Source organism: Ranitomeya imitator, chromosome 5 (genome assembly GCF_032444005.1).
Source record: "Ranitomeya imitator isolate aRanImi1 chromosome 5, aRanImi1.pri, whole genome shotgun sequence".
In the NCBI taxonomy this organism is placed as follows: Eukaryota; Metazoa; Chordata; class Amphibia; order Anura; family Dendrobatidae; genus Ranitomeya; species Ranitomeya imitator.
The window spans coordinates 35,728,025-35,751,688 of record NC_091286.1 but is presented as its reverse complement, the minus strand read 5'-3'; the positions used below and the strand labels follow the sequence as shown (position 1 = coordinate 35,751,688).

General features: G+C 42.9%; 1 protein-coding gene across 1 annotated transcript in view; it reads right to left on the bottom strand.

The window, feature by feature from the left end:
* Positions 1-370: 370 nt before the first annotated feature.
* LPGAT1 (lysophosphatidylglycerol acyltransferase 1) overlaps positions 371-23,664 on the bottom strand; it is a 60,630-nt gene continuing 37,336 nt past the window's right edge. Inside the window, exons 4-8 of the mRNA XM_069768535.1 lie at positions 22,361-22,456; positions 20,355-20,628; positions 9,257-9,383; positions 7,601-7,707; positions 371-4,347 (exon numbers count right to left, since the gene is read on the bottom strand). Coding sequence (XP_069624636.1) covers positions 4,196-4,347; positions 7,601-7,707; positions 9,257-9,383; positions 20,355-20,628; positions 22,361-22,456 — 756 coding nt within the window. The 3' untranslated portion in view covers positions 371-4,195. The remainder of the gene's footprint in view (positions 4,348-7,600; positions 7,708-9,256; positions 9,384-20,354; positions 20,629-22,360; positions 22,457-23,664) is intronic.

Below are 23,664 nucleotides of genomic sequence, written 5' to 3'. Positions count from 1 at the left end.
CAGCGGCTATAGGGAGAAAATGAAGTTATATCCTCCCTGCAGCTGCTAGTTTCAAGTCATCGGAGCGGGGGCAGGGGTGAATGTGCCGGGGAAGGAACAGCCATGTTCACAGAATAATGAGCGGTAACAGTTATCGCCCCCGATGACTGGCAGAGAGCGGCTACAGGGAGGATATTAATTTATTGTCTTCCCTGTAGCTGCTGTTCCAGGTTGTCTGATAGACATGGTTTAAATGCTGCTCAGCTGCAGATTAACCCTATATCTGCAGGTAAATGGCGTTTCCCTTTCAATCAAGCATTGTAAAAACCAAAATGCTGTCATATGGAAAAGACTAACAACAACAAATCATATATATATAATAAAAATATATATAATAAAAATAAGCCTTTATTGTATTTTTATGGCAATAACAGCACAACTGTGCACGTACTTGGGAATTCTTGCATTGCATCATCCAAACTATGATTATGGGGGTGGTGTCCCAGCATTTACCAACAAAACATTTCTCAGCTATTCAGTAGGGAATTCAGGATTTGTAGATGGAAAATACCCATTAACAGGTACTAGCTAATCAGTGGGAATGTCTTACTTCACCCGATCGGATATTATCAATAGTGATGAGCGAGTGTACTCGTTGCTCGGGTGATCTCCAAGTATTTGTTAGTGTTCGCAGACTTAGTTTTCATCACCTCAGCTGAATGATTTACAGCTACTAGCCTGCTTGAATACATGTGGGGATTCCCTAGCAACCAGGCAACCCCCACATGTGCTCAGCCTGGCTAGTAGCTGTAAATCATCCAGCTGAGGCGATGAAAACTAAATCTCCGAACACGAAAAAATACTCAGATCACCCGAGCGTGCTCTGGAAAACCCGAGCAACGAGTATACTCGCTCATCACTAATTATCAACCCTCCTCAGTCCCACTTAAAGGGGATGGCACATCAGAAATTGGCCTCTGGTTTAAATAGGTTGCTGTTTTATGTATTAAAAAAAAAAAATAGATTTTTTTTATTTTCTTTCATGAGCAGCATTAGACTAACTTGGACCTTATTTGTATTCATAGAACAGATATCGGACCATAGACCATTGTGCAGGGAGCGGGAGAGGAGGCGAGCTGTGACATTACTTACTGTGAATGGTGGATCCTGTGTTATCTACTGTATATAGAGGTGCTATCAGTCATTGTACAGGAGGAGGAGGTGAGCTGTGACATCGCCTATTGTGAATGGTGGATCCTGTGCTCCCAACATTACTGATCATCTATCCACAACATATGTGATATCTCTGATTGATAAATGCGAAGCCAATAAGGGTCCCAGAGGTCAAAGCATGACCAGTCTCCCATTTATTCTCTATGGGACTGCCAGAAAACACTGCGTGCTTTTTTAAAAGGGTGGCCTGGAAAACGGCCGATCAGCCAACCATCACCTACACTGTGGATAAGTGATAACTTGTTTTGGAGAGCCCCCGTTATACATCCTCTAGATTTTGGCTGCAGAACACATTTCTCTTTCACTCTGTGGAGGATCGCACACGTAATATTACAGTCCGGCCTTTTCCATGATCATGATGATGATGATCTTGAGCTATACAATAAATCAAGATAAGGGACTCGTCAAGGGCTTCTAGGGGGTCATGTCCTTGGAAGTGTCCTTTTACTTTTTTTCCCTTTAAAAAGAGGTTGGCTGATTTAGAAAGGCCACTGCAATTAGGATTCTGACAAATCAGCCACAAAGTCTCCCTTTCTCTGGAAAATTGCATAACATGGGCAGCTCACTGATTTCAATAGGTATCATGTAATGCTTTCTTCACCTGTGGGGGCGCTGCAGAAAAATGAACCGCTTGTTGTTGAATTCTACCAACCAGTACAGCCAAATCGCTGGGGTCCCAGCATCAAACAACCTTCCTATTAAACAAAAAAAAAAAAAGAAAAGGTGGACAAACCCTTTAAAAGTTCACAAAAAAACGGAACTATATAAACCAGCCAAGGTAATAAATCGAGAGATCGATCATTGCCTCATTTCCCTCCATTCCCACTAGATAATACTCGAGCCACGTAGAGGCGCACACCTGCCATCCTGCTACCCGCAAGTGCCAAAATATTGCCGAACCAGGCGCAATAATGTGTGCCGGCATCACAACTACTGCAGAGAACAGTCACATGAAATCAGATTTGCAAAAAAAAAAAAAATTCCGGCTATTCAACGGATCAAAATTTTTCAACTGGTAAAACGGGGCAAAAATGGGAATTGTATCAGGGTTCTGTCAGATAACGTGTTTGCCGACCCCATGTCGCTCCGTTTGACCTGAAAGGTTTTCGTATCGATGTACAAAACAATTCCTGATGTGCGGGGTTAATCGGCAGCACAGAATAAAAAGTCTCATGTGGACAGATAACAGAGAGCAACGCATGGCGTCGTCACGTGTAGGAGTCAGATATGACTAGAGTAGAGTTTGCGTGAGATGCATCTCGGCTGTAATTTGTTTTTTTGAAACTGACGACACCACAATGACGACGTACAAGAAGGGTTGACCACATCGTAGAGGATGAGCTAAAGTGCATCTCGGACCCCAATACTTCCCGCTATGGCATACTGTGCATCACCGTCCTGTTTGGAAGCTCCCATTCCCGGCATGCCCTAAAGGCTGCAGGTGGCCAGGGCATGCTGGGGCATGGAGTTTCGCAACACTGGAGGACATTCTCGTAGCTTTAGACAGATTTCGCAAAAAATACCATAGTATGGATTGAACTCTACCATTGCAGCCTTGACCTCAGCGGAAAGATAGCCAACATAAAAAACCTATCAGACCATTATCCTCCACTGAAATCATACTGAAAAGCCCACGTGCCCATCGTCATCACCAGTCGTTCCATCATAGGCCAGCTACCCTAAGCAATCTGGAAGAACCATATTATGCAAAGTCCGTAGGGTGCCGGCCTCCGGAGCGACCGTCGATAGTGACTGACTAATAAAAGTCAAAAAATGATTGACGTCTCCTATGGGTGTGCACGCCAAAGACGGGCTTGACCCATATCACTTGGGCATTACAGTGCTCAGTCGTAAGAGCAGCCATCGAAAACTCAGCTTCACGGGCTTCTGTGTGGCATCGTTCAACCTTCGATAGAAAAAGTTGACTATGGTGTAGTATGGGAGACATCTATGTCATGACACTGTCCTAAAACATGTAGGAGATCAATAGAAATGGAGCCGACGCGATTTGGGACTGAAGGAAAGAATATTGGTCACATATGGTCAGAGTCACCCCTGGGTTGGCAAATACAATACACTTCTCCGGGGCGCCTTCCTCCCTGCATGTCAGATATATAGGCCGCACCATGGAAACACAGCTAGGACGCTAATGAAATGAGACATTTCGGCTGACAGACTCGACAAATGATCAAATGTGTATCTTGAAAAAAAAAAAAAAAAAAAAGTTTCAGCACTTATTGGGAACAAAGAAAACAAAATATAATCTAAAAAAAAAAAAAAAAGTCAACAGAAGTGTAACCGTGTCGTAAAAAGTGCAATCAAAGAAGGAAAAAAATACTACATTGATAAAATCCACATATAAAAATGGTGCATACTTTAAAAAAAAAAAAATCAACTTTACAGGTGAACGGACAATTCTCCGAAGGGTCGCGTAATCTTGGTGCCTGGCGGCAAACGTAGAACGACCGCCCCGGTCTTGGGATACGTGTAAAGACATGGAGAACAGGACGGGAGCGAGGACAAGTTTCAGGAGACTGCCGTCACGACATGTTCCTTAGGTGATGGGGCCAAAAGCAAAAACGTGACAGTGAATTTCACAGTCTTTTTTTGGGTGGTTGGGGGGGAATTGGGGGAAAGATAATGGGAAGAGTTTCAGCCCTAAGACTTGGCGTTCGAAGACCAAGCCCTCGCCAGCTCACGTGTCCTTTTTTTCTTTTGGATGCATCCGGTCACGATAAACCTTTCCTCACCGAAAGACCGACAACAAACTCTTGTCCGTTTGCATTAAGCAGGTCACCGACGATGGATCCAGTAAATCATGAGTTAAAAACGGCACCCAAGGAGCGTAAAAGAAAAAAAAAAAAAAAAGAAGTCGGCTATTTTCTTGACTGTGGTGTTCTTCACATTCACACAGATAACATGACGCTCTTACGCAAGAGCTTGAAATTTCCTACATTTAAAGTCTTCAGGTCCCAATGAGATTTTAAAATAGGCATTGATAAAAATAGTGGAGAACGCAGTACCACATGTACCCTGACAAAAACGCCAGCGACTGTACAAGGAAGAGCCAGATGTTGTTTAGGGTCATCTCTCTGGGCGCCGCTTTCTTCTGTCCCGGCAGGGGAGGAAAAGCACCTGGAAAAGAAAACAAAAGCATGGAAGACAAAAGAAAATGAGGAGAAATTGTATTCATGGGGCTGTCGAGAGTCCGAATGAACGTAGTGGTCACGGTCATTATAGTGATTCAGCAATCTGATGACCAACGTAATAACATACAGATGGCGAAGTGCTAGACCTATCCCAAACAAAAGGTGTCAGACAGAAAAATCACTCCAAGCGCTACCAGGCAGCGGAGACATGACAGGAAGTGAGGTGGTGCCGGAGCTCGCTACAGGGAGTGGGGTGGTGCCCGAGCTCGCTACAGGAAGTGGGGTGGTGCCCGAGCCCGCTACAGGAAGTGGGGTGGTGCCCGAGCTCGCTACAGGAAGTGGGGTGGTGCCCGAGCTCGCTACAGGAAGTGGGGTGGTGCCCGAGCTCGCTACAGGAAGTGGGGTGGTGCCCGAGCTCGCTACAGGAAGTGGGGTGGTGCCTGAGCTCGCTACAGGAAGTGGGGTGGTGCCTGAGCTCGCTACAGGAAGTGGGGTGGTGCCTGAGCTCGCTACAGGAAGTGGGGTGGTGCCTGAGCTCGCTACAGGAAGTGGGGTGGTGCCTGAGCTCGCTACAGGAAGTGGGGTGGTGCCTGAGCTCGCTACAGGAAGTGGGGTGGTGCCTGAGCTCGCTACAGGAAGTGGGGTGGTGCCTGAGCCCGCTACAGGAAGTGGGGTGGTGCCTGAGCTCGCTACAGGAAGTGGGGTGGTGCCTGAGCTCGCTACAGGGAGTGGGGTGGTGCCTGAGCCCGCTACAGGAAGTGGGGTGGTGTCTGAGCTCGCTACAGGGAGTGGATATTTCTGAGCCCTTCTATAGGAAGTGGGTTTTTCCCTCTCTTTACAGGAAGTGGGTCTCTGTATATATCTGCTTGTACTCATCTGTCTGTCAGCATACAGAAATAAAAGCGGTGCGGACACAAACAGTTGGACAATGGCAGGAGCAATGTAAGCTGATAAGAGAAAGGAAGAGTTCCAGTTCTTATAGTGCTGACAGAATACTGATTAAAAGGAACCGCCTACGCAAAATGAGTGTATGGCAAGTTGCAGAACATGAGAATTGGGACAGCTCCTTGGAATATTAGACCAGTGTATGGACCAAAATCAGTTTCATCTTTCAGAGACTGCAGACAGCAAAACCCATGCCAAGTAAGAATACATGTAGGCTTTACCCCCTTGTGACTGCTGCAGCCAATCATTGCCCCCTGCTGTCAGTCGTGATGCCAGTATATACAGCAAAAGACTGCAGCGATCAGCAAGGTGGCCGGAACTTAATCAGCTGCAAGAAAATAAGCATAGACTGAGAACACTGGAGTATTGATGCTGGGGCAGTGTGGGATTAAACTGGAGATTTAATAGAGAATCTCGGCCACCCAGCTGTGCAGGAATTGCGCCATATTCATTACTAGCTATAGGAAGTCCAAAGTGCGGAGTAACCAGCAGATTTAGGAATTCAGCTCTGGAAGTAACTGGATTATACAATGACACAAATAAGTACAGTCAAGTTAATTGACAATAATATCCATAAAAAAAAATTACCAGGCGTTATATACAGTGGGGCAAAAAAGTATTTAGTCGGTCAGCAATAGTGCAAGTTCCACCACTTAAAAAGATGAGAGGCGTCTGTAATTTACATCATAGGTAGACCTCAACTATGGGAGACAAACTGAGAAAAAAAAATCCAGAAAATCACATTGTCTGTTTTTTTATCATTATTTTTGCATATTATGGTGGAAAATAAGTATTTGGTCAGAAACAAACAATCAAGATTTCTGGCTCTCACAGACCTGTAACTTCTTCTTTAAGAGTCTCCTCTTTCCTTCACTCATTACCTGTAGTAATGCCACCTGTTTAAACTTGTTATCAGTATAAAAAGACACCTGTGCACACCCTCAAACAGTCTGACTCCAAACTCCACTATGGTGAAGACCAAAGAGCTGTCAAAGGACACCAGAAACAAAATTGTAGCCCTGCACCAGGCTGGGAAGACTGAATCTGCAATAGCCAACCAGCTTGGAGTGAAGAAATCAACAGTGGGAGCAATAATTAGAAAATGGAAGACATACAAGACCACTGATAATCTCCCTCGATCTGGGGCTCCACGCAAAATCCCACCCCGTGGGGTCAGAATGATCACAAGAACGGTGAGCAAAAATCCCAGAACCACGCGGGGGGACCTAGTGAATGAACTGCAGAGAGCTGGGACCAATGTAACAAGGCCTACCATAAGTAACACACTACGCCACCATGGACTCAGATCCTGCAGTGCCAGACGTGTCCCACTGCTTAAGCCAGTACATGTCCGGGCCCGTCTGAAGTTTGCTAGAGAGCATTTGGATGATCCAGAGGAGTTTTGGGAGAATGTCCTATGGTCTGATGAAACCAAACTGGAACTGTTTGGTAGAAACACAACTTGTCGTGTTTGGAGGAAAAAGAATACTGAGTTGCATCCATCAAACACCATACCTACTGTAAAGCATGGTGGTGGAAACATCATGCTTTGGGGCTGTTTCTCTGCAAAGGGGCCAGGACGACTGATCCGGGTACATGAAAGAATGAATGGGGCCATGTATCGTGAGATTTTGAGTGCAAACCTCCTTCCATCAGCAAGGGCATTGAAGATGAAACTTGGCTGGGTCTTTCAACATGACAATGATCCAAAGCACACCGCCAGGGCAACGAAGGAGTGGCTTCGTAAGAAGCATTTCAAGGTCCTGGAGTGGCCTAGCCAGTCTCCAGATCTCAACCCTATAGAAAACCTTTGGAGGGAGTTGAAAGTCCGTGTTGCCAAGCGAAAAGCCAAAAACATCACTGCTCTAGAGGAGATCTGCATGGAGGAATGGGCCAACATACCAACAACAGTGTGTGGCAACCTTGTGAAGACTTACAGAAAACGTTTGACCTCTGTCATTGCCAACAAAGGATATATTACAAAGTATTGAGATGAAATTTTGTTTCTGACCAAATACTTATTTTCCACCATAATATGCAAATAAAATGTTAAAAAAAACAGACAATGTGATTTTCTGGATTTTTTTTCTCAGTTTGTCTCCCATAGTTGAGGTCTACCTATGATGTAAATTACAGACACCTCTCATCTTTTTAAGTGGTGGAACTTGCACTATCGCTGACTGACTAAATACTTTTTTGCCCCACTGTACATCTGTGTTTACCTAAGGTGTCACATATCCGGCACTATATGTACCGGGAGTCTCCTAGACTCCATGATGTCACTTATATCATACCTGTTTTATAAAAATGGGACAAAAGCTCTTCTTTTTCAACAAATCGCTGATATAACCAATCTGTGAGCGCTTCTGTTTCCATGGGAACATCTTTGATCGGATAAATTCTGTTCAGAAGGAGAAATGGGATGTTATCAGAGAGATGGAACATAAGTTTTTTTTTGTTAGGGAGTCATAAGGGTTAAAAGTTGACCAGAGATTCCTAATCTTTTTTTTTTATTTTTTTGGGAACCCATTACATATGAAGTGGCTAGTGGGAAAGTTTTATAGGTCAGGGTGTTCCGGACATGGTGATACGAAATATGTGTGCTTGCAGAGCATTAGAGCAGCGTCTGACATGCAGGGAGGAGGGTCAGGTGCTGCTCTCAGCATGAGCTGACAGGCCATCATCTCTGGGTGACTTCGCAGCCACCTATAGGCATGAGATCACCATCGGCATAATGAGATCGCATAAGGTTGTGACGATGGAAGCACAGAGGGAACTCCCTCCCTCTGCGATGTCACGGTCACTATTGATGATAGCATATTGGCATGACAAGGGTTCAACGCCCGCGATCTGTGCTAGCAAACTGATTGCAGCATATTAAGTAAGTGTACTAATAATAATATTAGCAAATACTTTCAAATACAAATGTTGTTTAGTTCTTATGGTTCACTATGTCTCTTACCCCAGGTGCAGGGCATTGCAGTAGCTTGGGTATCCATGGCTACGACCACTCAGATAGTGACAGTTAGCTGTTGTAACCATGGATACAACAACTAACAGCTGTCACTATATGAGTTGTCGTAGCCATGGATACCCAAGCTACTGCAATGCCCTGCACATGGGGTAAGAGACATAGCGAACGAGAAGATCAATACTATATATTCCAAGAACACCATCCCAAACGTGAAGCATGGTGGGGGCAAACATCATAGTTTGGGGGTGCTTTTCTGTGAAGGTGACAGAACGACTGCACTGTATTGAAGGGAGGATTGTTGGGGTCATGTATCACAAGATTTTGTCCAACAGCCTTCCTCCCTCACTAAGAGCATTTAAGATGGGTTGTGGCTGGGTCTTCCAGCATGAGAATGACTCTTAACACAAGCCCGGGCCACTAAGGAGTGGCTTCATAAGATGCATTTCAAGGTCCCGGAGTGGCCTAGCCAGTCTCCAGTCCTGAAACCAAAAGAAAATCTTTGAGTTTCTCTCCAATGTTGCCCAAAGACAGCCATGAAACCTGAAAGATCTGGAGAAGATCTGTTTGGAGGAGGGGGCCAAAATCCCTGCTGCAGTGTGTGCAAACTTGGTTAAGAACTAGATCAAACGTCTGACCTCTGTAACTGCAAACAAAGGTTTCTGGACCAAATATTAAGTTATATTTTTATATTGTATCAAATACTTATTTCATGCAAATTAATTATGTAAAAATCATACAATGTGATTTTCTGGATTTTATTTTTGGATTCTGCCTCTCACAGGTGACGTGTACCTAAAAATTACAGACATCTCCATTCTGTGTAGGTGGGAAAACTTGGAAAATCGGCCGTGTATTAAATACTTATTTTCCCCACTGTATTTGCTAATAATATTACTACACCTACTTCCCATTGGGGTAGAATCTTGGAGATGGGAACACCCCTTTAAGCTTCGGTGAATGAGCGGAGCAGCCCTACCTGTAGTACACGTGTGTGATCATAGGTGGCCGGTAGCCCAGAATCCAGGTTTGAATGTCCATAGGATTTGCATCGGGATATCCAATCGTGGTGTCTATTATCCACTGCAGGCCTTTAGGTTTCCGGTCTAAAGAAAATGAAAAATAAATAAAAAGTTATTATCTTAAAAATAGACTGAAATATAGGTTAACTGATTATTTTAAGAAAATGAACAAATTGAATAAAAAGGTATGTTGCCCTTTACATACTTTTGCGGCAGTCATCCTCGCCCGTGTCCCACACTACATTTCTATGGATTGACGGGACACGTTGTTGGTCCCATGGGGTGTACATACTATTTATCCTCATCTAGGGGCGTAGAAGGTGCAACAGAGATCGGACCAAGGGGTAGAGGGGCCCGCTGGATGTGTGTCCGAGCTGAAATGCACTGCGGCGCTCTGTATACGCACGGTTCCCTGCGCTGCAATAGACGCCGCGGGTCAGTCAGAGGCTGGCAGCTGACATCACCTCGCCTATCATGGGCAGTGCATGAAAGTGACATCAGGTGCTGCCCGTGCTGGCATGCTGACCTTAACTACCAGCTTCTGCGCTGACTATAGTAAAGGATGTCACACATCATGGATGCGGGAGAAGGTTAGATAATCCATTGTTTTTTTCCTTAAATGTGTAGAAGACCGAGGTAAATAGTTATAAGATGGGACTCAGGATCGAAGGGACATTATTACTAGAAGGGGCCCAGGATCGAAGGGACACTATTACTGGAAGGGGCCCAGGATACAGGAGGCATTATTACTGGAAGGGGCATTATTACTGGAAGGGGCCCAGGTTGGAAGGGGCATTATTACTGGAAGGGGCCCAGGTTGGAAGGGACACTATTACTGGAAGGGGCCCAGGTTGGAAGGGGCATTATTACTGGAAGGGGCCCAGGTTGGAAGGGGCATTATTACTGGAAGGGGCCCAGGTTGGAAGGGGCATTATTACTGGAAGGGGCCCAGGTTGGAAGGGGCATTATTACTGGAAGGGGCCCAGGATCGAAGGGACACTATTACTGGAAAAGGCACAGGATCGAAGGGACATTGTTACTGGAAGGTGCCCAGGATCGAAGGGACATTATTACTGGAAGGGGCCCAGGATACAGGAGGCATTATTACTGGAAGGGGCCCAGGATGGAGGACATTACACCAGGAAGAGGCCCAGGATGGAAGGGGCATTATTACTGGAAGGGGCCCAGGATAAAGGAGGCACTATTACAGGAAGGGGCCCAGGATGTAGGATGTTATACCTGGAAGGGGCTCAGGATGGAGGACGTTACACCTGGAAGGGGCTCAGGATGGAGGAAGTTATACCTAGAAAGGGCTCAGGATGGAGTAAGTTATACCTGGAAGGGGCTCAGGATGGAGGAAGTTATACCTAGAAAGGGGCTCAGGATGGGAGGACATAATTTGTGGAAAGGGCCCAGGATGGGGGAACATTATGCCAGGCTGGGGCTCAGGACAGAGGATATTGTTACTAGAAGAGTCCCAGGATGGCTGGTAATTGTTAAGTTATAGGATGGGAAGGGAACAATATTACTAGAAGGGGCCCAGGACAAGTGACATTAATTCAGGTAATGGGATATTATTACTGAAAGGGGCCAGGACAGAGGACACCATTACAGGAAGGAGCAAGGATGGCGGACATTATTACATAGGGGGCGAATATACATACGGTAATTTTGTAAAAGTTCTAGGATGCTACAGTTCTAGGGCCCTTATATCTGAAACATTCAAGAGGGACCCAGGTCCAATATTTGCACCAGGGCCCATCGGGAGTTTCTTTCCTTGAAGAGTGATTTCTGCATGTTTTTTATTTCCTGAGCATTCCCCAGACAGTACTGGCAACTAGAGGTTTTTTTCCTTAAAAGTTTTGACGAAGTCTATTTTACTGACTTTTTTTTACAGCCATTTTTTTTTCCAAGCATTGAATAATGAAGGAACCGATTATTTTTGCTTTAAAAAAAAAAAAAAAACTATCGCAAAACGCTTAACAAAACATCTGGGCGTCTTTTGAGCTTTAACATGGCCTTTTATTATGAAGTACAGAGCGTCTTCCGAGCAAAAACCACCAGAAGAAAGGACATGTCACTCTAGAAGTGCCAAGCGGTTAAAAAGATGGTCAGAAAACTGTACACGTGCACAAAGAGTCATTTCTATATCAAATTGCGTATGTTTTTTTCTGAGCGGTTTTGGAATGGCGTTATCAGCCTGAAAAAACGTCATGTGCACAAGCCTGAAGATATTGCACTCTGCTGATCATGGGAATGCTTGGATTCCCATCCGGTGGTGTCCCTTCCCTATTGGACAATGATTGCCGCACTGGCAGCCCTTATGTTATAAATTGGAATAATAATAAATAAGAAACAACATTTCTGGAGGTCAGATATACACAAAGAAGATGTTTCGAGGAACTGGTAATGCTCCTTGCACATAGAATAGTTTAGTAGATGATGGCCACCTATGCCATGATTTATTCACCATGTGTTGGGTAAAGCTGGCGAGTCGGCCAGAAGCTTCCCCCCGGCAGCGGTGCTCAGAGGCACTTCCAGGCCTTTTTTTATTTTTTTTTAAGCTCCTTCAATATTGAACAAGTAACTTAAATCTAAAAAGATTCCTCCCGGATCATAAATATTTCACAGAGGAGGAACAGCTGGATGGGGGTTGTAGTTCTGGCTCTAATTTCTTTAGTAAATTATCAATGAAACGGGAACATTCACCGCACCCAATTCCTTTCCGGTCTCCCCACGGGTCCGTTACCTCTTTTTCTTATCCCTCTGTTAGGTCTTCAAGAATTTTATGGCTCCATCGACAACAGGGTGTGACCAGTTGGAGTGGGGCGTGATCTAATTAGCCAATCGGTGCGGACTATCAAAACTGTAGGGACGCACCCCTTAGATAAGTGGAATGGTCACACCTAGTTTTCAATTTTTCTTCTGTAAATTTCCAGGAAAGGCTCAAAGAACAGATTCTCCAGAATGGTTCTAATATACGGAACGCATGTATTTACTATCACTGACACGTCAGACGACGAGCCCCATCAAGCGGAGGAAAGTACATACCTGACAAACACGGGCAATCCCAGCATGCTTTGTGGCTATCTAACATGTCACCCGAGCACCCTCGGCAAACTCGACTTGCGCTCATCACTAGATGGCACCTCTTAGCCAACTTCTATTACGACACAATTTTGGTGCATTTTGCCCTTTTGTAGCATTTAATAAGAATTTTCTCATCTTATGAAATTAATAAAGTTGCCTGTGTGTAACTCCGTGGGCAACAGGTGATGGTGATTCGGAGGGTCGGTCGCTCACCTGATCAGGATGTGTGCGGCATTACTGTGTAAAAAATGAGGCATAATCCAATCATGGCTTCTGAAGCCGCCCAATGGAGAGCGGAGTGCGGTGGATCCCGGGCGACGATGCCGCGGACAAAGGTTAACAATTCACGCAGCAACTGTAAGAAACTTCCAATTTACTGCAAAATGTTTCAGAGAAGAACCTACTCCTTCCTCTGGTCTAGTCGAAGTTTATGCCTGAGGAAGCTGTAGGTCCTACTCAGTAAATTGCACGCACCGCCTGGACTAACCTGGTGAACGGCAGCGCCGGGATCCACCGCACTCTTCTCTCCGTTACACACAGAAAAACAATCTTGGCAATTTACCCCATTATTCAAGATCCTCTGTTCTCAAGAACACAGAGCTTTTTATCTTACAGTTTACAGCTCATCGCCTAGCTAACCGGCCACCTCTGCAGGCTATCAGCAGTGGCCGGTCTCATAGGCAGGAAGTGCAGCGCTTCTTTGCAGTCGAGCTTGTAACAGCTGTTCTGTTGGGAAGCTAACTGGATCGCTGGATCTCTGGATCTGGTCAGCTTCAGTGTCCCAGCAATGCCGTATCAGAGAAAGCACATTGTGGGCCATGCCACTGGTCTGAATGGTCCGTGATGGCCAGTGGACAGGCGGCCACGCATGGGCCGCTTTCTCCATTCTCTAACCATCAGGCGAGCATGCTTGGCAAATTTGGTAACTAAGAAATTATATGAGAGAGCCGCGCATCTGTGGCCACTCGTCCACTGCTGGTTTTCCTTACAGCAGATGCCAGTCGGCCGCGCCTCAGACCTTTGACGGTCTGTGACTATCTGAGTGATCTGCGAGAGGTGGCGTATGCCAATTGGCAATAGGTGGGAAAAAAGCCACATTGGGACAACGCAGGGGTTTGTCCTACTGCCCATTTAAGTCTGCCGTACGGTTTTATTGAACTTTTCAATGCGTGCTGCACAACACGGAATTCAGCAGTTATTACACCGTCCTATGGCGCTCCGCACGCATCACATCAGCTACAGGTTTTTATAAACTGGGTCAAGTCGCTTTGTTCTGGTGCGGAGCGAACAAAAACCTCTATTACCCTGGGAATTCTCCGCAGTTTCAATTGTCTGTTTAATTTAGAATTTACGACCATAAATTTCTAATGCGCTCAGGTTTATTTAATATGTCGGTGGCGGGATTTCCTGTGAGTCGGGCGATTCCCAGGATCCTAAATGTTTAATGCTGGATCCGAATTTCTGAGGCTTCTTGGAGAGTGGAGTGGGCAGCACGGTTCCTCTGACATGTAGTAGAATTGCACCACACTGAGCCCGGGCGGCAGACAATTTATTTATTTATTTTTAATGTAACATTATATAATTTTTATTTTACACAATAAAAGGTCTCAGGTCTTTTATATTAGGGTCAGAATATAGGACGTATCCAAATGAGAGAATAATGGAGAGTGGAATTTGGAACTTATGAAATAATGGATCACTATGAACGTGGGTCCTATCTATCTATCCTAGATGGTGGCCCGATTCTAACGCATCGGGTATTCTAGAATATGCATGTCCACATAGTATATTGGCCAGCCACATAGTATATTGCCCAGCCACGTAGTATACAGCACAACCATGTAGTATATTGCCCAGCCACGTAGTGTACTGCCCAACCACGTAGTATATTGCCCAGCCACGTAGTATACAGCACAACCATGTAGTATATTGCCCAGCCACGTAGTATACAGCACAACCATGTAGTATATTGCCCAGCCACGTAGTATACTGCCCAACCACGTAGTATATTGCCCAGCCACGTAGTATACAGCACAACCATGTAGTATATTGCCCAGCCACGTAGTATACAGCACAACCATGTAGTATATTGCCCAGCCACGTAGTATACTGCCCAACCACGTAGTATATTGCCCAGCCACGTAGTATACAGCACAACCATGTAGTATATTGCCCAGCCACGTAGTATATTGCCCAACCACGTAGTATATTGCCCAGTCACGTAGTATATTGCCCAGCCACGTAGTATACAGCACAAACTCTTAGTATATTGGCCAGTCAAGTAGTACAGTTATATGAAAAAGTTTGGGCACCCCTATTAATCTTAAGCTTAATGTTTTATAAAAATTGTTTTTTTTTGCAACAGCTATTTCAGTTTCATATATCTAATAACTGTTGGAAACAGTAATGTTTCTGCCTTGAAATGAGGTTTATTGTACTAACAGAAAATATGCAATCTGCATTCAAACAAAATTTGTCAGGTGCATAAGTATGGGCACCCTTATCATTCTCTTGTTTTAAATACTCCTACCTACTTTTTACTGACTTACTAAAGCACTTTTTTTTGTTTTCTAACCTCATTGAGCTTTGAACTTCATAGCCAGGTGTATGCAATCATGAGAAAATCTACTTAAAGTGGCCACTTGCAAGTTGTTCTCCTGTTTGAATCTCCTCTGAAGAGTGGCATCATGGGCTCCTCCAAACAACTGTCTAATGATCTGAAAACAAAGATTATTCAACATAGTTGTTCAGAGGAAGGATACAAAAAGCTGTCTCTGAGATTTAACCTGTCAATTTCCACTGTGGAGAACGTAGTAAGGAAATGGAAGAACACAGGTACAGTTCTTGTTAAGGCCAGAAGTGGCAGGCCAAGAAAAACATCAGAAAGGCAGAGAAGAAGAATGGTGAGATCAGTCAAGGACAATCCTCAGACCACCTCCAGAGAGCTGCAGCATCAACTTGCTGCAGATGGTGTCACTGTGCATCGGTCAGCTATACAACGCACTTTGCACAAGGAGAAGCTGTATGGGAGAGATACGAAAGAAGCCGTTTCTGCAAGCACGCCACAAACAGAGTCGGCTGAGGTATGCAAAAGCACATTTGGAGAAGCCAATTTCTTTTTGGAAGACGGTCCTGTGGACTGATGAAACCAAGATTGAGTTGTTTGGTCATACAAAAAGGCGCTTTGCATGGCGGCCAAAAAACACAGCATTCCAAGAAAAACACTTGCTACCCACAGTAAAATTTGGTGGAGGGTCCATCATGCTTTGGGGCTGTGTGGCCAATGCCGGCACCGTGAATCTTGTTAAAGTTGAGGGACGCATGGATTCCTCTCAGTATCAGCAGATTCTTGACAATAATGCATAAAAAGAAATCAAGAAGGCAGCACAGCCCAACAGCGAGACTAAATGTGGAGTCACTAGTTAAACAGCCGAGCCTGACACTTAGGGGAGGTGCTCACGTCAGAAAAAAAGTAGGCACATAGTAGCAAAAATAGAAAGAAACGTGGCAACACTCACCAACCCTGTGAAGCAGACTATTCCTTTATTGAAGCAACTGTGAACACATCTTTATGGCACGGGGGAGACAAGGAACGGGAAGAGGTGAGCGGGGAGAGGACAACAGCCGTTTCATGCCAACACCGGCGCTTCTACGGGTCCAACGTGGTGGACCCGTAGAAGCGCCGGTGTTGGCGTGAAACGGCTGTTGTCCTCTCCCCGCTCACCTCTTCCCGTTCCTTGTCTCCCCCGTGCCGTGAAGAGGTGTTCACAGTTGCTTCAATAAAGGAATAGTCTGCTTCACAGGGTTGGTGAGTGTTGCCACGTTTCTTTCTATTTTTGCTATTCTTGACAATAATGTTCATGAATCAGTGACAAAGTTGAAGTTACGCAGGGGATGAATCTTTCAGCAAGACAATGATCCAAAACACCGCTCCAAATCTATTCAGGCATTCATGCAGAGGAACAATTACACTGTTCTGGAATGGCCATCCCAGTCCCCAGACCTGAATATCATTGAACATCTGTGGGATCATTTGAAGAGGGCTGTCTATGCTCGGCGACCATCAAACTTAACTGAACTGGAATTGTTTTGTAAAGAGGAATGGTCAAAAATACCTTCATCCAGGATCTCATTAAAAGCTACAGGAAGCGACTAGAGGCTGTTATTTTTGCAAAAGGAGGATCTACTAAATATTAATGTCACTTTTCACTTTACTTATGCACCTGTCAAATTTAGTTTGAATGCAGATTGCACATTTTCTGTTGATACAATAAACTTCATTTCAAGGCAGAAACATTATTGTGTCCAACAGTTATTAGATATATGAAACAAATAACTGTTGCAAAAAAAAAAACAAAAAAAAAAAAAACAATTTTTATAAAACATTAAGCTTAAGATTAATAGGGGTGCCCAAACTTTCATATATCTGTATTCTTGTACATAGGGGGCAGCATTATAGTAGTTATATTCTTGTACATAGGGGCAGTATTATAGTAGTTATATTCTTGTACATAGGAGCAGTATTATAGTAGTTATATTCTTGTACATAGGGGCAGTATTATAGTAGTTATATTCTTGTACATAGGGGCAGTATTATAGTAGTTATATTCTTGTACATAGGGGCAGTATTATAGTAGTTATATTCTTGTACATAGGTGTCAGTATTATAGTAGTTATATTCTTGTACATAGGGGCAGTATTATAGTAGTTATATTCTGGTACATAGGGGGCAGTATTATAGTAGTTATATTCTTGTACATAGGGGCAGTATTATAGTAGTTATATTCTTGTACATAGGTGTCAGTATTATAGTAGTTATATTCTGGTACATAGGGGGCAGTATTATAGTAGTTATATTCTTGTACATAGGAGCAGTATTATAGTAGTTATATTCTTGTACATAGGGGCAGTATTATAGTAGTTATATTCTTGTACATAGGGGCAGTATTATAGTAGTTATATTCTGGTACATAGGGGGCAGTATTATAGTAGTTATATTCTTGTACATAGGAGCAGTATTATAGTAGTTATATTCTTGTACATAGGGGGCAGTATTATAGTAGTTATATTCTTGTACATAGGAGCAGTATTATAGTAGTGATATTCTTGTACATAGGGGGCAGTATTATAGTAGTTATATTCTTGTACATAGGGGCAGTATTATAGTAGTGATATTCTTGTACATAGGGGGCAGTATTATAGTAGTTATATTCTTGTACATAGGGGCAGTATTATAGTAGTTATATTCTTGTACATAGGAGCAGTATTATAGTAGTGATATTCTTGTACATAGGGGGCAGTATTATAGTAGTTATATTCTTGTACATAGGAGCAGTATTCTAGTAGTTATATTCTTGTACATAGGGGCAGTATTATAGTAGTTATATTCTTGTACATAGGAGCAGTATTATAGTAGTTATATTCTTGTACATAGGGGGCAGTATTATAGTAGTTATATTCTTGTACATAGGAGCAGTATTATAGTAGTGATATTCTTGTACATAGGGGGCAGTATTGTAGTAGTTACATTCTGTATATTTAGGCCAATTTTATCACCATATTAGTTTCCACAAAACTTTTCGGAATATTTTTTTTTTTTTAAACTGTTTTATAATGCAAAAAAAAAAGCCACAATCTTATCTTTGGCATATACCATAGTATTATAATAAGAGGTTCTCCAGAAATGCGCCGACATATGTAATGAATAGCCATATGCTTATTCTATTACAATACTTGCAGGCCGCCAGGGGTGCTCACAAATATATGTAAATGCATGGATGAGAGTTCCTTCTATATTTAGGCATAACCTTTATATTCTCATTAGTGTGTGTGTAAGCAGGGGTGGAAAACATACAAGAAATCGAGCCCATTATGCCCATATATTCATGGTGAAAGTGAGCAAAGCCATGACCATAAATCTGTGTGATTCGCAGGATACAGTTCACTAACTTTAAGCTTTCATTAATGCAATTTATCGATTTCTTAATTGTTTACAATAAGGAGGATATCAGTTACTCCGAGTCTTGTAGCTCATCAATATTCACATGGTATCAGCAGTGTGCGGTCATTAGAGACGCTGTAACCTCCACTGTGCCTAGTGCAGGAGACCGGAGCCAAAAGTATACCACACGGTAGAGAATAGCATACCGTTATACAAAGCGCAAGTACAGTCACATACAAGCATTATAGCAGTTATATTCTTGTACACAGGGAGCAGTATTATAGTAGTTATATTCTTGTACATAGGGGCAGTATTATAGTAGTTATATTCTTGTACATAGGGGGCAGTATTATAGTAGTTATATTCTTGTACATAGGGGCAGTATTATAGTAGTTATATTCTTGTACATAGGGGGCAGTATTATAGTAGTTATATTCTTGTACATAGGAGCAGTATTATAGTAGTTATATTCTTGTACATAGGGGCAGTATTATAGTAGTTATATTCTTGTACATAGGAGCAGTATTATAGTAGTTATATTCTTGTACATAGGAGCAGTATTATAGTAGTTATAACCTTGTACATAGGGGCAGTATTATAGTAGTTATATTCTTGTACATAGGAGCAGTATTATAGTAGTTATAACCTTGTACATAGGGGCAGTATTATAGTAGTTATATTCTTGCACATAGGAGCAGTATTATAGTAGTTATATTCTTGTACATAGGGGGCAGTATTATAGTAGTTCTATTCTTGTACATAGGAGCAGTATTATAGTAGTTATATTCTTGTACATAGGAGCAGTATTATAGTAGTTATATTCTTGTACATAGGAGCAGTATTATAGTAGTTATATTCTTGTACATAGGAGCAGTATTATAGTAGTTATAACCTTGTACATAGGGGCAGTATTATAGTAGTTATATTCTTGTACATAGGGGCAGTATTATAGTAGTTATAACCTTGTACATAGGGGCAGTATTATAGTAGTTATATTCTTGTACATAGGAGCAGTATTATAGTAGTTATATTCTTGTACATAGGAGCAGTATTATAGTAGTTATATTCTTGTACATAGGAGCAGTATTATAGTAGTTATATTCTTGTACATAGGAGCAGTATTATAGTAGTTATATTCTTGTACATAGGAGCAGTATTATAGTGGTTATATTCCTGTACATAGGGGCAGTATTATAGTAGTTATATTCTTTTACAAAGGGGCAGTATTATAGTATTTATATTCTTATAGATAGAGCGCAGTATTATAGAAGTTATACTATTGTACAAAGAGAGCAGTGTTATAGTAGTTATATCCTTGTACATAAGGTGCAGTATTATAGTAGTCAAATTCTTGCATGTAAGAGCAGTGGACCTGGTCACAGGTGCACATAGTGCTGCATCCCAAAATATGCAAAAAAAAAAAAAAAAACCACTTCAGTATTAAAATTGTGTATAACTTTGGGATGGCGAGGTTCTGTTCCTCTGATATAAAGGAAACCTTGTGCCAATGCAACACAACCTATTACCAAGCCAATAGCATGAAGATCTAAATTCCTGGCCAAGCCTAAGCAGCTGTTTGTGATCACGTGGTAATCTTATAAAGACGTGCCGTGTGTACACCATGTATTGTGGAGCGCGCACAGTGTGTGATCTGTGCGTTCTTCACAGACGAGGCTCCGAGGAAATTCCGAAAGTTGAATAGACGGCAGGGTCCCATGTTATAGGGCTCAATGGCGATCAGTAATTAGACAGAATGTAAGAACACATATCTGCCCATAGTGCAGATTTTGATCACATTTTCCCCCGTCCTAGTCTGTTCTATTCAGCAGATTCTACCTGTCCAAGCTCATTTTGTAGGCCTAGTCCCAAAGACAAGAGGAATACAAATACGCTGTGTAGTATAGGGGGCTGGCTAGTATAGGGGGGCTGGCTGAGTGACCTCGCCTTCCTACTGAGGGTGGGCTCACACAATTGGATTACATTTTCGTAATGAAGACTCAGGATCTTTGCGGTGCCATCCTTACCCACTTGAAGCTTGTGCCCCCCGGCCGGAGTCCCGTTCTCCTGTTGTGCCAGCAGTGTGTTCAGGATCACTTGTGTAGCCCCCAATCTTGGCAGGGTGACGTGAGTAAGAAATGGCAGGTTGTTTTTTTTGGCATATAACTGGCTTGTTTCCCTTCTTTTCCTGAGAAAGCCGCCCTCTGGGAATAAGATGATCCACTTTCGATCGCGACTTCTGTAGTATTTTTCTAGGTGGACCTTCAGGAGGACCAGCTGCTGGTCACGATAAGCTTTGCCCTGTGAACGCACAAAAGATTGGATCAAAAATCACAGCAAAAAATAAAATAAATTCAATTAATATTTATATTATCATTAATCAAAACAATTCAATAGAAAAATAATGCCCGTTACCCTAGAGTTAATAATTAAGGTTCAGCTTTGGTTTTATAGTTTGAGGGAAACTTCCAGGATTGACAGTAATTCAGACAAGAGCATTAAATAGCAAAAAAAAAACAAACAAAAAAAAAAAAAAAGGGAAAAAAAAATGCAGCCTGTGTACACGCGTGAATGAGATTTCTGAAAGCGCATTTTACTTTGTAATTTAAGAAATGCTGAATCCTGGCATAACATTGTGAGCGAGGCTCTATAGAAGAGAATTGCAAACGTTCATAACTTTCTGGACACAATAACGAAGTGTAAAAAAAAAAAAAAAAAAAAAGAATGGTTGCCCTTTAAATGTAATGAATGGCACGAGGAGGTGATACTTTTCCTTTAATAAAGTTTGGTGGAGTCCAGAACGTGCAGCGTGTTCCCTGCTTGATTGCGGATAACCAGAGCCGGCCTCATTTGGTAACAGCAGAACATGGACTAAACAGAACCTACGCGACCCCAGAGAATATTCCCAGCAGACGTTACACCTCCGCTGCCCCCACATCCCCAGTCTGGAGAGCGGCTACCGAAACATCAAGCAACGAAAAAAACTCCACGAGATGCTCTCCATCTCCATGGGTAATAAAAGGGCTACAAGTATTATTACCAAAAGGTTTCATGACAGTTTTCAGACTTACAAAAAAAAGGCACATTTTCCTTCTTGCAGGCCTCTCTACTAACAAAAAAAAAAATGGGGTGGTCGGCATTAAAGTGTGGGGCGATGGGGCGAAGTCAACTGTGGTCCAACTGTACTCCCGGAAATTTAGTACAAATAGACATCACCTATTGTGAATGGTGGATCCTACTATATCTACTGTATAGAGAGGTGTTATCAGTCATTGTACAGGAGGAGGTGAGCTGTGACATCACCTATTGTGAATGGTGGATCCTGTGTGATCTACTGTATATAGAGGTGTTATCAGTCATTGTACAGGAGGAGGTGAGCTGTGACATCACCTATTGTGAATGGTGGATCCTGTGTTATCTACTGTATATAGAGGTATTATCAGTCATTGTACAGGAGGAGGAGGTGAGCTGTGACATCTATTGTGAATGGTGGATCCTGTGTTATTTACTGTATATAGAGGTGTTATCAGTCATTGTACATGAGGATGTGAGCTGTGACATCACCTATTGTGAATGATGGATCCTGTGTTATCTACTGTATATAGAGGTGCTATCAGTCATTGTACAGGAGGAGGAGGTGAGCTGTGACATCACCTATTGTGAATGATGGATCCTGTGTTATCAGTCATTGTAACGTTGTCTGATGATTACACGACTACTGAAAAGTCATCTGTCTAAAACAGGAATTGTGATTCTAGCATTAAGCCTGGTTTTAAGTGTAAAAATGCAAAGATTTTTCACTTGTTATAGTGTATCGGATAGGGATAATAAAAGTTGATAAAGACCTGATCAAACATGATATAAAACAAACCCAAAACATTTATCATAAAAATATAAATGAAACAATAGGCCATTTTCTGATGACACATTCCCTTTAAGTTGCTGGAAATAAACAAGAACGTTTCCATTCACATACAGCAGACACAGATCACATGACTATTGGTAGACGATCTACATTACAGACATGTCTTACCTGTCGGATGAAAAAGTCTCCGTGCACAAGAGACACTACCCCGAAATTGGTGTACTTGAAAATATGGTCCATTAGCCACATCATTTGCCGGACAACCTACAAAAAAAGAAATAAAACAAAAATCATCTAACTCCGATCTGTAGGACGAGGTTCACACTATCGGGTGCTCTCCACCGAGAACTACGTCGCAGTTTCCGTCAGAATCCTGATGGAGCCGTTTACTTTCGTCGCTGTCTGTTCGCCTTTCAGAGAGCACGGTACGTGTGTGAACCCGGCCCAACACTGAACACTGGAAATGTCACTGGAGCTACTACTGCACAGGAATAATGGGTCTCCTCCAGAGCCGTCCTGTAGTGACCCCGCAGAGCACCGCGGCAGCTCGGAGCCTCTGAAGACCGCTGATCTAAGCAGTCTCCTATACACGGATATTTATTACGGCCGTCACATCATCATGGAGGTCAGGAATATAATCAGTAGATACCCATTATATGTCAAATGTCTATTATAATATGGAATATTATATGTTATATGTTACCTAATGACAAACAATGCCTTCAAACTTGAATCTTATGTTGCTAAAATAAAAACATTGGAAAAGGAATATAATCAGGAGCATTTAAGAAAAGGCGAATACCAAGAAAAAGGAGCCGCACTCCCCAAAGCGGCCAGCGCTCACCTTACCCCGTACAGCAAGGAGGGGAAACATCAGGACGCCGGGTGATTGGTGGAAAATAACTACATTAACCAACTGCAGCTCAGCTACGGCTGTTAGGAACCTGTCTGTTCTCAAAAACATCCAGCAGAATAGTGAGTGCAGCTCTGGAGTATAATACAGGACCAGTAATGTAATGTATGTACACAGTGACTGCACCAGCAGAATAGTGAGTGCAGCTCTGGAGTATAATACAGGATCAGTAATGTAATGTATATACACAGTGACTGCACCAGCAGAATAGTGAGCGCAGCTCTGGAGTATAATACAGGATGTAACTCAGGATCAGTAATGTAATGTATGTACACAGTGACTGCACCAGCAGAATAGTGAGTGCAGCTCTGGAGTATAGTACAGGATGTAACTCAGGATCAGTAATGTAATGTATGTACACAGTGACTGCACCAGCAGAATAGTGACCGCAGCTCTGGAGTATAATACAGGAGGTAACTCAGGAACAGTAATGTAATGTATGTACATAGTGACTGCACCAGCAGAATAGTGAGTGCAGCTCTGGAGTATAATACAGGATCAGTCCAGGATCAGTAATGTATATACACAGTGACTGCACCAGCAGAATAGTGAGTGCAGC